The sequence below is a fragment of the Narcine bancroftii genome, chromosome 6 (assembly GCF_036971445.1).
Source record: "Narcine bancroftii isolate sNarBan1 chromosome 6, sNarBan1.hap1, whole genome shotgun sequence".
Taxonomy (NCBI): Eukaryota; Metazoa; Chordata; class Chondrichthyes; order Torpediniformes; family Narcinidae; genus Narcine; species Narcine bancroftii.
In genome coordinates, this window is record NC_091474.1 from 130,912,254 (window position 1) to 130,925,305 (window position 13,052).

At 42.4% G+C, this 13,052-nt stretch overlaps 1 protein-coding gene across 1 annotated transcript in view; it reads right to left on the reverse strand.

Annotated features, from left to right (window-relative positions):
• The window catches only part of eys (eyes shut homolog), a 986,043-nt gene that overhangs the window by 277,703 nt on the left and 695,288 nt on the right, over window positions 1-13,052 (reverse strand). The window contains exons 28-29 of the mRNA XM_069886108.1: window positions 10,525-10,695; window positions 6,429-6,479 (exon numbers count right to left, since the gene is read on the reverse strand). Of these exons, the coding sequence (XP_069742209.1) occupies window positions 6,429-6,479; window positions 10,525-10,695 (222 nt within the window). The remainder of the gene's footprint in view (window positions 1-6,428; window positions 6,480-10,524; window positions 10,696-13,052) is intronic.

Consider the following 13,052-nt stretch of genomic DNA (forward strand, 5'->3'; position numbering starts at 1 on the left):
CGCCCAACTACAGATTTCCCTTTGTTCCACCCATTGTCTCCCGAATTTTATTGTTAGTTGGACAAAGTTGATTTCTCTTTTTCTCAGAACCGACAAAGGTGTTTTGATGAAACATTGGCTAGTTTCTCCTTCCTCAGATGCTCCTTTACAATTTTTCCAGCATTTCTGTTTTGGTTTGGAATAAAATAATTACACTATTCTTTCTGCAGAAGGGATAGCTGTGATTGATATCCTGTCTGGACAAAATGCACCTCCTGTGTTAGTGTTGCTGACTTACTGATCTTCAGCAAAGGTGTGATTTTAAAAAAACTACTTTGATTAAGCAATGACATAGAAAAGAGTGGTACAGGAGCAAAGGTCACCTCCATCTTCTCAAGATGATGGGTGTGGCCCAACAAATGCTGATGTTGCCTATGAACGGCAATAACAAAGTTTAAAGACACTTTCTCCATGGCCATTAGGTTCCTGAATGAATGCCATAACAGTGCTATCACATTGCCCTTGCTTGGTGCTAATTGATCTTCCTTTTCGCTGCAATCCTCTCCTCTGCAAATTGTGCTCTTTACATGGCTGTATGAACATTGGAACCCTTATCATTGTACTTTCAGAATCTGAATTTATTGTCATGAACAAGTCATGAAATTTGTTGTTTTTTTGGCAGTGTTATAGTGCAAACATTCATATTATAACCATCTTACAATATTACTATAAATAAAAAAATAAAAATAGGAGTACATGAAAAGTAAGGCAGTGTCTTTGGTTCATTAATCATTCAGGAATCTGATGGCAATGGGGAAGAAGCTGTTGTCCCTGTGCCATTGAGTGCTTGTCTTTAGACCCTGTACCTTTATCCCGATGGTAACAGAGTGAAGAGGGCATCGTCTGGGTGGAGAGGGTCTTTGAGGAGAGAGGGTGTTGTTTTAAGATACTGCCTCATGTAGTTGTCCTCGATGGAGTGAAGTCTAGTGCCTGGGATGTCACAGGCTGAGTTAACCCTCTGGACTTTATTCTTGTCCTGAGAGTTGGTGCCTCCATATCAGGCATTGATGTAACAAACCAGAATGCTGGTTGTATAGGTTTTTGAGAGTTTTGGTGACATACTGAATCTCCTCAACCACTTCACAAAATATAGTCACTGGTGAACCTTCTTTGTGATTGCATCAACATGGAGACTCCAGGACAGATCCTTGGAGATGTTGACACCCAGGAATTTGAAGTTCTTGGCCCTTTCCACTACTGAGCCCTTGATGAGGACTGGGTCATATTTTGTGACGAATAAACTTGCACCTCAAAGATTATACTTCAAGTTCTGTGGGGTTTCCCTACTTAAATCTTACAACTTGTCCTCCAATGTATTCCTTAATTGGCCAGTTTTCCCTTATTTCTCTTTGAACTTGTCCTGAATCTCATGTTCTGTATTGAATTTGCAAAGCACAATGGAGCTGATTTATTTTCTGAAACAAAATCTGTTCATTTTTAACTTTGATTAAAAGTAAATATTAGAATAGTTCAAGCACAATCACATGGAGTTTCAACTATAGAAACTGTTATTTTCCACCATGCTCCTCCCACCCCTATTATTTTCAATTGATCAGAAAATTACAGAAACAACAGATGGGACCTGACACCTTGAGAATCAAATACATCTTGTGTGTTGAGCTAAACTTACATGCTCCAGTTCAAATTAACAATGGTCTCTCATTTAATGGAGACAGAATGAAGCAATTGATGGAGATGGGAGGCACAAACAAATGTTATGGTCACAGATATGATGGGGAATGGAGACCCTGGGGAAAAAAGCACCAAATTCATCCCCCACCTTCATCATGAATCTCAACCTGAAATGTTTACCAAGGATGCTGCCTGACCTGCTGAGCCCTTCCAGCTTCTCAATATATGCTCAAGGTTCTAGCATCTGCAGTTTTTCTGGCAAATTAATTGCTTGGTTAACTTGTGATTGGCTATGGCAGAGCTCACATTGGGAATAAAATTATCCTCCAAAATCCCACACTTAATTGAAAGATAAAATTAAATGTCAACTGGTATTGTTTGTCAGGTAATAAAATGATGAAAGACCTGTCCAAGTAAAGTGTGATCGCTTACGTTCCCCTTGCTGAAAAAAAAAGGTAACTGCTGCACGTCAGTGCACTCTACGATATGCTATGATACCTCAGTTTCTTCCAAATGGCAAATCACCTTCATTTGAGCTAGGAGTTCACTTGCTAATTGGAGTAAGTTTCAATGGGCAGCTGCTCCAAACTTTCCACTTCATAAGCCTTCACATTCCAGGCCATTCTTCACCCTTTCTGCCAGATACAACATGATTCCATCACCAGTCACATCATCCCATCCTCAATCCTGTCTGCTCTCTGTCAGGAATATTCTCTCTGTCATCCCTGGAACACTCATCCCTCACCACACATCTCTTCCCATCCTTTAGAATGTTTCCCAGCAGCTGTAGGAGGGCAATTCCCTAACCTTTTACCTCTCTCCTCACCATCATTCAGGAACCTAAACAGCCCTTGCAGGTGAAGCAGAGTTTTACCTGCACCTCCTCCAAACTTGACTACAGTGGTTCTCAACCTTTTTCTTTCCATTCACATATCCCTTTAAGTAATCCCTATGCCATTGGTGCTCTGTGATTAGTAAAGGATTGCTTAAGGTGGTATATGAGTGGGAAGGGAAGGTTGAGAATCACTGCTCAAGACCCAATTGTAACTGAAATATTTTGCTTGTGAAAAATTGTCATTGGCCCATTTCCTTTGGAGCTATGAAACAGTGCACATAACGAGTCAATTAGGTACAATTAAAACTTTTTCCTTCCACCCACATACCACCTTAAGTAATTCCTTACTAATTACAGAGCACCTATGACATAGGGAATACTTAAAGTGGTATGTGGGTGGAAGGAAAAAGGTTGAGAGCCATTGATGCCTTTGATGCTGCCAATTTGGTGCTTTCTACATCAAATGGGCCAAATGCAGATGAGGTGCTCTTTTTCAAAATATCTGTGCTGTCCATACAGAGCATCTTAAACTCCAATTCCAGTCCCTATTCTCACACTGGTCTGTTCTTGGCCTCCTTCACTGTCAGGGTGACACTAAATGTAAACTCAAAGAATAGCACCTCACATTCTGCCTAGGTCATCTACAACACAACAAAATGAACACTGAATTCTGCAAATTCAGGTAACTCACTCCCCACTTTGTTCCTTTCTCTCCCTTACTGATCGACCTAAATCCCCCCACCTCCACAAGCTTCCCTTTCCTTACTCTGCCCATCAGCCACACATTGGATCCCTATCTCCTCACCCACTGTTTCCATTTGTCCACAGTCCCTATCATATTTTGTTTCACTCTTCACCTTCCTTTTCAGATTCCATAATCTGGTTCTCTCCACCCTTCCCTCTCCAACTTGGCTCCAATTGCCAATCAACCCCTCATTTGGTTCCACCAGTAATTTGCCAGCTCTTGCCTCATCCTTGGCTATCACCCCTCCATGCCTTCAGAAAAGATAAAAGGGACACAACCTAAAACATCAACTGCCCATTTCCTTCACAAATATTGCCTGACCTGCTGAGTTCCTCCAGTAGTTTGATTTCTGCTCCAGATTCCAGCATCTGCAGTTGACTGTGTAACTCCAAGGTACATCTATTCAATTAGTGCTGATCAGATATTTTACTTGTCAATCCACATGAACTTCAAGTACGCTTGAATCAGCAAGGATGTTCGTAACATCCATGGAAAATCCTGAAGTTATCATGTATGCCAATGACTTGTTCCAATTATGGTGTTTTTTCATGATTCTTCTCAGTTTCTCTTTCCATTTCTTCACTCTTTCCTATCTCTACATCTGACTAAAACAGATGTTTAACATTTCAGAGCTAAACCAAGGTGGGGGCATTGCAAGACCCTCTATAATGGCAGTGCTGTCACTAAAGCGGACCTGTGGGGAGTGAGGGAGCAGAGAAGCAGTGCTCCTGTGGGGTCCTGCACTGAGTGGACTGCACAGGCTTTGAATGGCCCGATGAGGGAGCCAATGGTGGTTTTAGTTGAAATCCCATGACTGTGGGTCTGCACCCAAGATGGCGGTGCCTAGTAATCGGCAGCAGCCATGAGGGGCTGCAGGCTCTGGGGAAGTGGAAGACTGGAGCAGGGCACCAGAGGATGGGAAGATTTCACACCAACTGAGAAGGAGAAGTGGAGGAGACAATCCACAGGACAATGACCAGAGTGAACCCAGTGAGGGGGCTCTGCGGCAGAGGGACCAGTGAATGCTGCGGACTGCTGGGGACTCGAGGCAAAGAACCCGCAGAAGCTGTGGGCTGCTGGAGATTGCTGTCAGAAGACTCACACCGGGATGCAGACTGCTGGAGATTGGCTCAAACTGCCAGGTATCTGAACCAGGATGCGAGAAGTGCCGAGGGTGCTGAAGGGTTCCTAACTGTGTCAGAGGTTCGTATTTGGAGCTTGGGTTGTCAATGGTTTGGACTGGACTCTGTGCTGGGGGCAAATCTACGGACACTCGGGGACTCTTGCCAGACTCTCTTCTGCTTCTTTCTCTGACTGTAAGTCAGTCTGTAAGAGGTGCTTAGGCAATTCCTGCTGGTGGCAAATCTGTCTGCCTTGCAGCAGGAAAAATGAAATTTCATGTAATACGACATGATTTTGTTACTATGTCAATAAATTGAAACTTGAATATAATTGATGGGGTCAAAAAATAGGAGCCACAGCAGTGACAAACTACCAGATTCAAGGACAGATTTTTCCTGCCATTATCAGGCTCTGGAATGAACCGTACAATAGTAAAATTATGCTGACATTGTAGTATCTGATTTCTCTCTGCAACTCTGCATTACTGTGCTGTGCCTTATCGTTGAGCCATATATGTGATACATAACAAACTTTATTACTGGGTCTTGGAAAAGGTAACAATAATCTTGATCCTTGTTGCCTGGGCATTCATTTCTCTGAAAATGAATGGGATCGAGGTATCAGCTTTAGCATCCATTGGATATTTGTACAATCTTAAAATGCCTTTTAAATCATTTGGAATGAGTTATTTGGGAAGGAAGGTGGGTAGTCTCCCAAAATGAGCAGAGGCATTGTGATGCATAATTAGACCATTCTTAACATTAGGGTTAGGGTTGCATACTTGTGCACAAGTGCACAAAATGGCTGGAGGAACTCAGCAAGTCACGCAGCATCCATTATTGGTAAAGATATATAACCAATGTTTTGGGCCTGATCTGTTCATTAAGGTAGGAGCAAAAAGCGGCCAAACATCTGAACATAAAGGTGGGGGGTTGGGGGTGAAAGAGGGAAGAAAGGGGAGGGGGAGGAGCAGAAGCCAACAGGCAAAAGGACATGGATTGGAGGACAGGAAAGGAAAGCTGAGAATTGACCGGGGTGGGGGGGGGGAAGGGTGGCTCTGAGAACACAGAGCTAGAGGAAAGGAGACATAGGGATAAGAGGAGGAAAGAGACAGGGTTGGGGTGGGGGGGTGCAGGGGAGGCTAATGGAAAATGGAGAAGTTGGTCAATGCCACCTGGACAGCACCCAGATGGAATACGAGGTGTTGCTCCAATTTGCAGGTGGCCTCAATCTGGCAGTACATGAGACCATGGACAAACATGCCCTTTCTTCCCTCCTCCCATAGCCTTTATATTCAGGTGCTTGCCTGGTTTTTGTTCATACCTGAAGAAGTGCTCAGGCCAGAAACATTGGTTCTATATCTTTGTCTCCTATAGACACTGCATGACCTGCTAAGTTCCTCCAGCATTTTTGCATATTTATTACAATCACAGCACCTGCAGAATTTCTTTTTTAACTGAAACATACTATATAATCATTGCAAATTATGGTTGCTGTGCTGTTCAACTGCTAATTGGATTTGGGAGGAGAGCATTATTTAAATCTGAAGTTCAAACAAGCCTTTCAAGCCTGCTCTGTAATTCAGTCGATCAAATTGTAACCAGAACTCAACACTTCACACTTCCATTCATCCCTGAAACATTTCACTCCCTTCATTATCACAAACCTATGCACTTCTTTCTTAAAAAAATTCTAAGATTTTGGTTCCTCAACCCTTTGAGACAAGAAAAATAAGATCATTTCAGTTCTGTCTCAAATGGGGGGGGGGGGGGGACACTTATTTTTTATTTATTTCTGATTTCCCCATAAGAGGAAACATTCACTCTGCCAAGATTCTTCAGGATTGTATATGTTTTAATCAGGTGAAACAATATTTTTATGCTAAATCAAAGTGTTTGGCTTTGAAGTAACGAGTGTTCAGACTCTGAAATCCAGAAGAAAGTCTGAGATTTGGAAAGAAAATGAATGAATTGTGATCATATTCTGGAGACACGGAGGAGAACTGCAGATACAATAATTTAAACATCAGTGGGGGAAAAAGAATGGTCAACTCACTGAGTTCCTCTAGCACACTGTAATTAGCTTTTGATTCTGCCTTCATGACCTCTGGATAAACAAAGAAATTAAGCAACAAAATTTCGATTTCAAGGTAGTCAGCATTGTAATGCAGGAAACGCAACATCGAAATTACGAATTGCCAAGTCCCACAAGCAACAATGTGCAGTGATTGGGTAATCTGTTCTAGAGATATTGGTTGGATGAAATTGGGATCTTTCTTTAACCTAGTGTCACGAGGGCCACCTGAGGAAATTGATATCACAGGTGGATAGTGTTAAAAGATAAATCAAGAGGTTACATCAGGGACACTTGCTCTATGAGGGAGATGTGTGCACAGACTTTACCAAATGATGTACTAACAGGTTTTGTGAATCAAAAATGCTCAAAGCATGCAGTTTTTATAAATGCTATAGAAACAGATTGATTGATTTGTTAACTTTGGAGCTGCCCATGGCCTGTTCTTCTTGTACATAGGCTACTAAGGTACTGAAGTGGATGGTAAAGGTCTTCCAAAGTTTAAAACAAAATATTTATTGTGTGCTCACTTGCATATCTTTTAAAATAGAGAATATTCATGGAGCCCCCCTTCTCAAATTGCTCGATAATTGTACACTACCGATCACAAATTAATGCTGCAAAAAAATTAGATTTATTAACTAGCAGTTGGATATGGGAACACTTGCTTTTCTCTCACTGCCTTGTATGCATGAGGCCCTTTGTTAAAGCTTCACAATATTGGCAAATCCTTTTTAGTTTTGCTTGGTGCTGGGACAGGCCCTGGACTAATGTTGTTTCCAGCACTTGCTGCTAAAAGTAGAGTGAGAAATATCCTTGGCCAAGAGATTAGATTGTGAAGAAATAAACAAGATCTGCGGATGCTGGGGCTCGTGCAGTGCCCAAATGTGATGGAGAAACTCATCGGGTCACACAGCATTCAAAGGAAGTAAAAGGTAGTCGAAGTTTTGGGCCAGAGCCCTCCTTCAGGTGTGTCAAAAATCAGGCAGGTGCCTGAATGAAAAGGTGGGAGGGGTGGGGGTGGAAGGGGAAGAGCACAGGCAAAGGCAACAGGTGGAAAGATAGAAGAGAAAGAAGCTGAGGTGATGGGGAGAGGGCAGAGGGCTCAGAAGGGTAGCTCTCTGATAGAAGAAGGAAGGGCAGCAAGTGGAGAGCTTGAGGAAGGTACATGGATGAAGGAAAGCAGATTGGGGGAGGGGGTTAACAATAATTGGAGAAGTCAATATTGGTGCCTTGTGGCTGAAGACTGCTGAGGCAGAACACAGGGTGAGCACAATGGTTAGTCCAGCTAATACATGCATGTAACTGTGCCATCTGGATTTGTGAGATGACATGTGCGTTTTCTTGAAAGAGTAACTGGGGCTACAAAGTACGCCTCAGTGATGGACATTGAAGTCCTCACCCAAAGGGCATTCTGTGCTCTTCCTTTTTTCAATACTGCTTCCATGTTGTTTGAAATGCATGAACACTGATGCATCAGTGGTGAGGAATGAGGTTTCCTTGCCCATATTTGACCTGATGGCATAACTGGACTCATGGTTCAGTGCTTCCAAAGCCACTCTTGATTACGTATCATTATGCATCAATTGCAGAACACTGCAGAGATAGAAGTGCTGGAACCTGGAAAAAAAAACTGCTGGAAGAATCCAATGGTTCAGGCAGCAATTGTGGAGGCTAAGGGCTGGATGAAGTTTCGAGTCAACACCCTGCATCAGGACTGAGAGTGGAGAGGGAAGATACACCGCCCATTCACTTCCCCTTCCCACTGATCTGTTTACTTTCAGCTTCTCCACTGCAACAGTAGGGCCCAACACCTCGTATTCCACTTGGCTAGCCGACAGGCCAGTGGCATTGACATTGTATTTCCAGTGTGTTGCTTTCCCACTCCTAGCAGTTCACACAACAAACTTTCTCTACATCTGTTCACTTCATACATGATTCCCCCTCATTATCAAGCCCCAATTCCCTTCTCACCTGGTTCCATCTGACTCTCAACCACTTACCTATCCACCTAGGTTTATTCTCCCTTGGTTCACCCTTCCTATCCACTTCTCTCTCTACCTGTCACCTCTCCTTTATTTCCCATCATCTATCAACCTACGTCCTCTGTCTCAATATTCCCCTCTCTCCTTTCCCCACCTTGCTCCATCTCCCACACCCACTCCTCATCTTCACCTATCAACCTTCTCCTACCTATTCCTCTTACTGGTGCAGACCCAGGAAGAGCCTATCTCTGATCATTCAGTGCTCCATGGGACCCTACTGGCTCTTCATTCAGCAGCCCTAGGCCTTGAGGCTTCCTTGTGCTCCTCCCCACCACCAGTTCCAAGGCAGCAAAACCTGGTAGAGATCGCTACAGGGACCAGTGTGGGACATAACAGTTGAAGGCATCTCACCACCATGGGCTGCTGGTGACTGGTTCCTGGGACCCAGTTATCAGGACCAGGATTCGTGAAGGTGCCGATGGCAGGCAGTGCTCCTGAAGGGCCACAAGCACTGACATCCTAACCATATCAGGAGTTCAGAACCAGGGATCAAGGAGGGTGACCTGGAAGGTTGGAACTCGGGTTCACTGCTGGACCGGACAGGAGGTCGTGTGGTTACAGAGGTCACAGGGGTGCAGGAGGAAATGGCATTGTAGGTGATGGTGGTATCTATGACTCTATATTATTCTGGGAGGACCCTTTTCCTTCGCTTTCTCATCTTGACAGGGGCACTGGACTTGTGGAACCTTTATGTGTGCTTTTACAAGGTGAACGATGGAAAATCTTATTTGAATATTTTGGTGCACATAGCAATAAATGGAATCTCGAATCTATATAATGAATTTATCTTTCCTCTATACAATTATTAATAATGACCATGCAATTATTATTCTTATCTCAAATTGCTTAATGGAACAAAAAAAACATTCAAAGTGAATTGGATCTTGAGAAGACTGGAACCTGAAGCAAAACTTAATCTGCTGGGGGAACTCAGCAGGGTGAGTAGCATCAGTGGGGGAAAAGAAAATGATTGATATATTGGATTGCAACCCTTCAATCTGACTGCAAATATAGCTTCTCCCTTTCTTCATCCCTAGTCTTGACATTGAGTTTCACTACCCTATCCACCTGTGTTGCTACTTTCAGGGAGCTCTAGACCTGCACTCCAAAGTCTGAATATCTCTAGGTCCCTGCTATGTTCTCTCTATGTCTTCATAGAATTTGACCTCTCAAAGTTCATTACCTCACACTTATCTGGATTAAATTCCATCTGCCAATGCTCTGTCCAACTTTCCAGCGGATCTTTGCAGTTTCTTTAAAAAAAATCTCCAACTCCACCAATTTTTGTTTGTCTGCAAACTTACTAATCATACCCCATACATTCTTATCTGAGTCATTTATACTATCTCAAGCAACAAAGGTTCCAGCACCAATCCCTGCAGGGCACCATTTGTCCTAGATTTTCAATCAGAGAAACACTGATCCACCACTTTTCTCTGCTCCTATCATCTAGCCAATGTTGGGTCAGGTTCAGCAACATGTCTGTTTCCTTATGCCTTATCCCTTTGGACTTGCTTACCAGGCAAAACCTTCTTAAAAGGCTCACAAACATCCATATAGACAACATCTGATATCCTGCCATGGTTACTTCATCTGAAGCTCGATTTGATTTACGAGAGATTATCTCCCCAGGACAAAACCATGTTACTCCATCTTATCAGTCACTGCCTTGCCAAGAGAATATTAATTCTGCCCCACATAATTTTCTTAAATCCCTTCCATGCAAGGCTCACTGACCTGAAATTTCCAGGCTTACCCCTACAGAGGGACATTGGTTGGAAAAAAAATGAAATTCTTTGGTCCAGTGAAATATCTTGTTACTTGTGCTTTGTAGGGTTGGTCCAGAAACATAAAGGTGGTCTTCAAAGAACTACATAAATTATGACAGGTCAGAAAGAGACCACAGGTCTGCTCCCAGCTTATGCTCGCAAGAGCTTCCTCCCATTTTGTGACAGCTTAACCCGAACAGCGTATCCTCAATGTAATTAAATGGAATCATAGAATGTATCCTTTCAAACATCACAAATACTCACTGTAAAGAATGGTTCCACTCAAAGAGGCTGTCCTTATTGTAAGATACAGCGACACATCCATTTCATCTCCTTTTCCAAAGTTAAGGTCTGTATCTCTTCTCAGTATTGTTGCAAGTGACGGAAGCTCGAGATAAGCATTTCCATTGAATGATGGGAAAAACAGAGCGATGTCTGAAATAGAACAGATGGTAGATTACACTTCAGATCTAATAGTTGTGCAAAAACTGCATTACCACAGGATGAGAACAAAAATGTACAAATACTGGTGTTACTACATTCCTGGTTCAACGTACAGCTAAATATAGCACTATGCGATTCCTCAAGATCACAGATCAAGGAATCACACGAGGACACATTTCCCTTGTAAATATAAATTCAAGGTGAAATTGCCAACCTAAATTAAATTTCAGTTTTATATACATTATGTGCCACAAAATATGATAAGCACCTGATTAGAAAAAAAAGTTTACTAATCTATTTGCTCAAAAATGAATTCAGACTGCAAATTTCAACTCATAAATTGGCTATCATTTTGCCAAGTGAAGAACTTGGAAATGTGTGATGTAAAACTTAACAGAAACTGAATGCAGCATCTCAGAAGCAATAATGATGCACTTTCAATTGCTTCTCATTCTTCAGCCTTACTTAATTATCTATTTACTCCTTGTATGATGCAGACGACAAGTATGGGTCAGTTGATATCACCCAGGGCACAGCAATAAAGGGTGGATGTCAATTAATTTCAGTTTATTTATCACAAAATATCACGTGTAATGAGAAAGATTCTCCTGTGAGCAGACGAATAGGTCATCCCTTACAATCATACAACCATGTAAACAGCACAATTTACAGAGTAAGGGATTGCAATGAAAAATAAATTCAACAAGTATTGAGCAACGGGCAGAATGGATAGCACTGCTATGGGCTCATTCAGGAGTCTGATAGCTGCAGGGAAAACCTTTCTTTAAACATGTTGGTGTGTGCTTTCACATTGCTAAGCCTTTTCCTTCATGGGAGGAGGGAAAAGAAAGTTTCGCGGGTGTAATGGGTTTTCTATATGTTAGCTGCCTTTCCGAGGCAGTGGGATATGTAGATGGAGTCCATGAGTGGAAAGTTGGGTTATATTCTGAGCTGCATTTACTACCTTCTGTAGCTTCTTCTGATTTTGAGCAGAGCAGCTCCCGTACCGTATTGTGATGCTTCTGGCAAGTAAGCTTTCAAATTTCCCTACTTTTTAAAACAAAAGTAGAGGTGTGATTCCATTTCCTAGACCGTCGCATCAATGTGCTTGTCCCAGCTCAGGTCATTGGAGATATTTATTCCCAACTTCAGCCTCACAACTGTAAACAGGGGTACAGTCTCTGGCCCCTCTCCTGAAGCCAGCGAACATCTCATTTGTTTTATTCATGTTAAGAGAAAGTTTGTTATCTTGGCATCATACGACTAAACTTTCAATCTCTTTCCAGTAAATACTTTGAAAGCAATATTGAAAACACAGCAGCTAATCTGCACAAAGCAAGGCCCGACCAACAGCAATGAGATAACAACCAAATAATCTTATCAGTCCACCATATTGCTCTGCAATTAACTGCTTCAGAAATGTGGTCTGAAGGAAAACAGAAATATTCTACTTGGTTGGTGTTGTAGGAGGAAGCCATTTAGCCCATAAACGTGTGCCAGCATCCAGAAGAGCATCCACGATAGACCTGTTGCTGCAGTGGGCAAATTGGTCTTCTGCAACGTGGATCTTATTCCCTAATTCAGTCGCAATGAAAGAAAGAGTTTCTTTGTGCATCAATAGGCACCATGATGTGTGATTGAAAACATGTGTCCAGACTTATCTCTCAGTGAACCCACCGAATCTGACACTCTTTCTCAACACAACAGGGTGTAAAGCTAAAAATCAAAAATCCTAGAGAGAGAACAAAAATGCTCAACTATTGAAGATCCACATTCAACTTATTCATGTAACATAGAGCTTTGAGATGATGAAGAGAAACAATTGACATTGAAGAGCAAGTTGTACCCTCTTTGGGTGGGATATGCAAGTGCAGTTTGAAAGTATCAAAAGTAGAGGCCAAGATGTCCATGGAATCAGAATGCAGGTTGACCAAAGGTTACCAATAATCCACGCCAGTCAAAACTTCATGAGGAAAAAGGCAGCTTTCCTTCAGGACACTGACAAAAATCTGGCCTGAGATGTTGTATTGATTTGGAAAGGAGGTGCTTAAGAGAAAGGGATGGTACAAGACCATAAGATATAGGAGCAGAAATAGGCTATTCAGACCATTGAGTCTGCTTTGCCACTCATTCATGAGTTGATCCATTTTCAAACTCAGCCCCATTGCCAGGCCTTCTCCCCATTTACCTTTCATGTCTTGGCTAACCAAGGACCTATCAATCTCTGCCTTAAATACACCCAATAACCTGACCTCCACAACCATCTGTGGCAACAAATTTCAGATTCACCACCTTCTGGCTGAATAAATTCCTCTGTATCTCTGTTCTAAGACACCCTTCAATCCTGA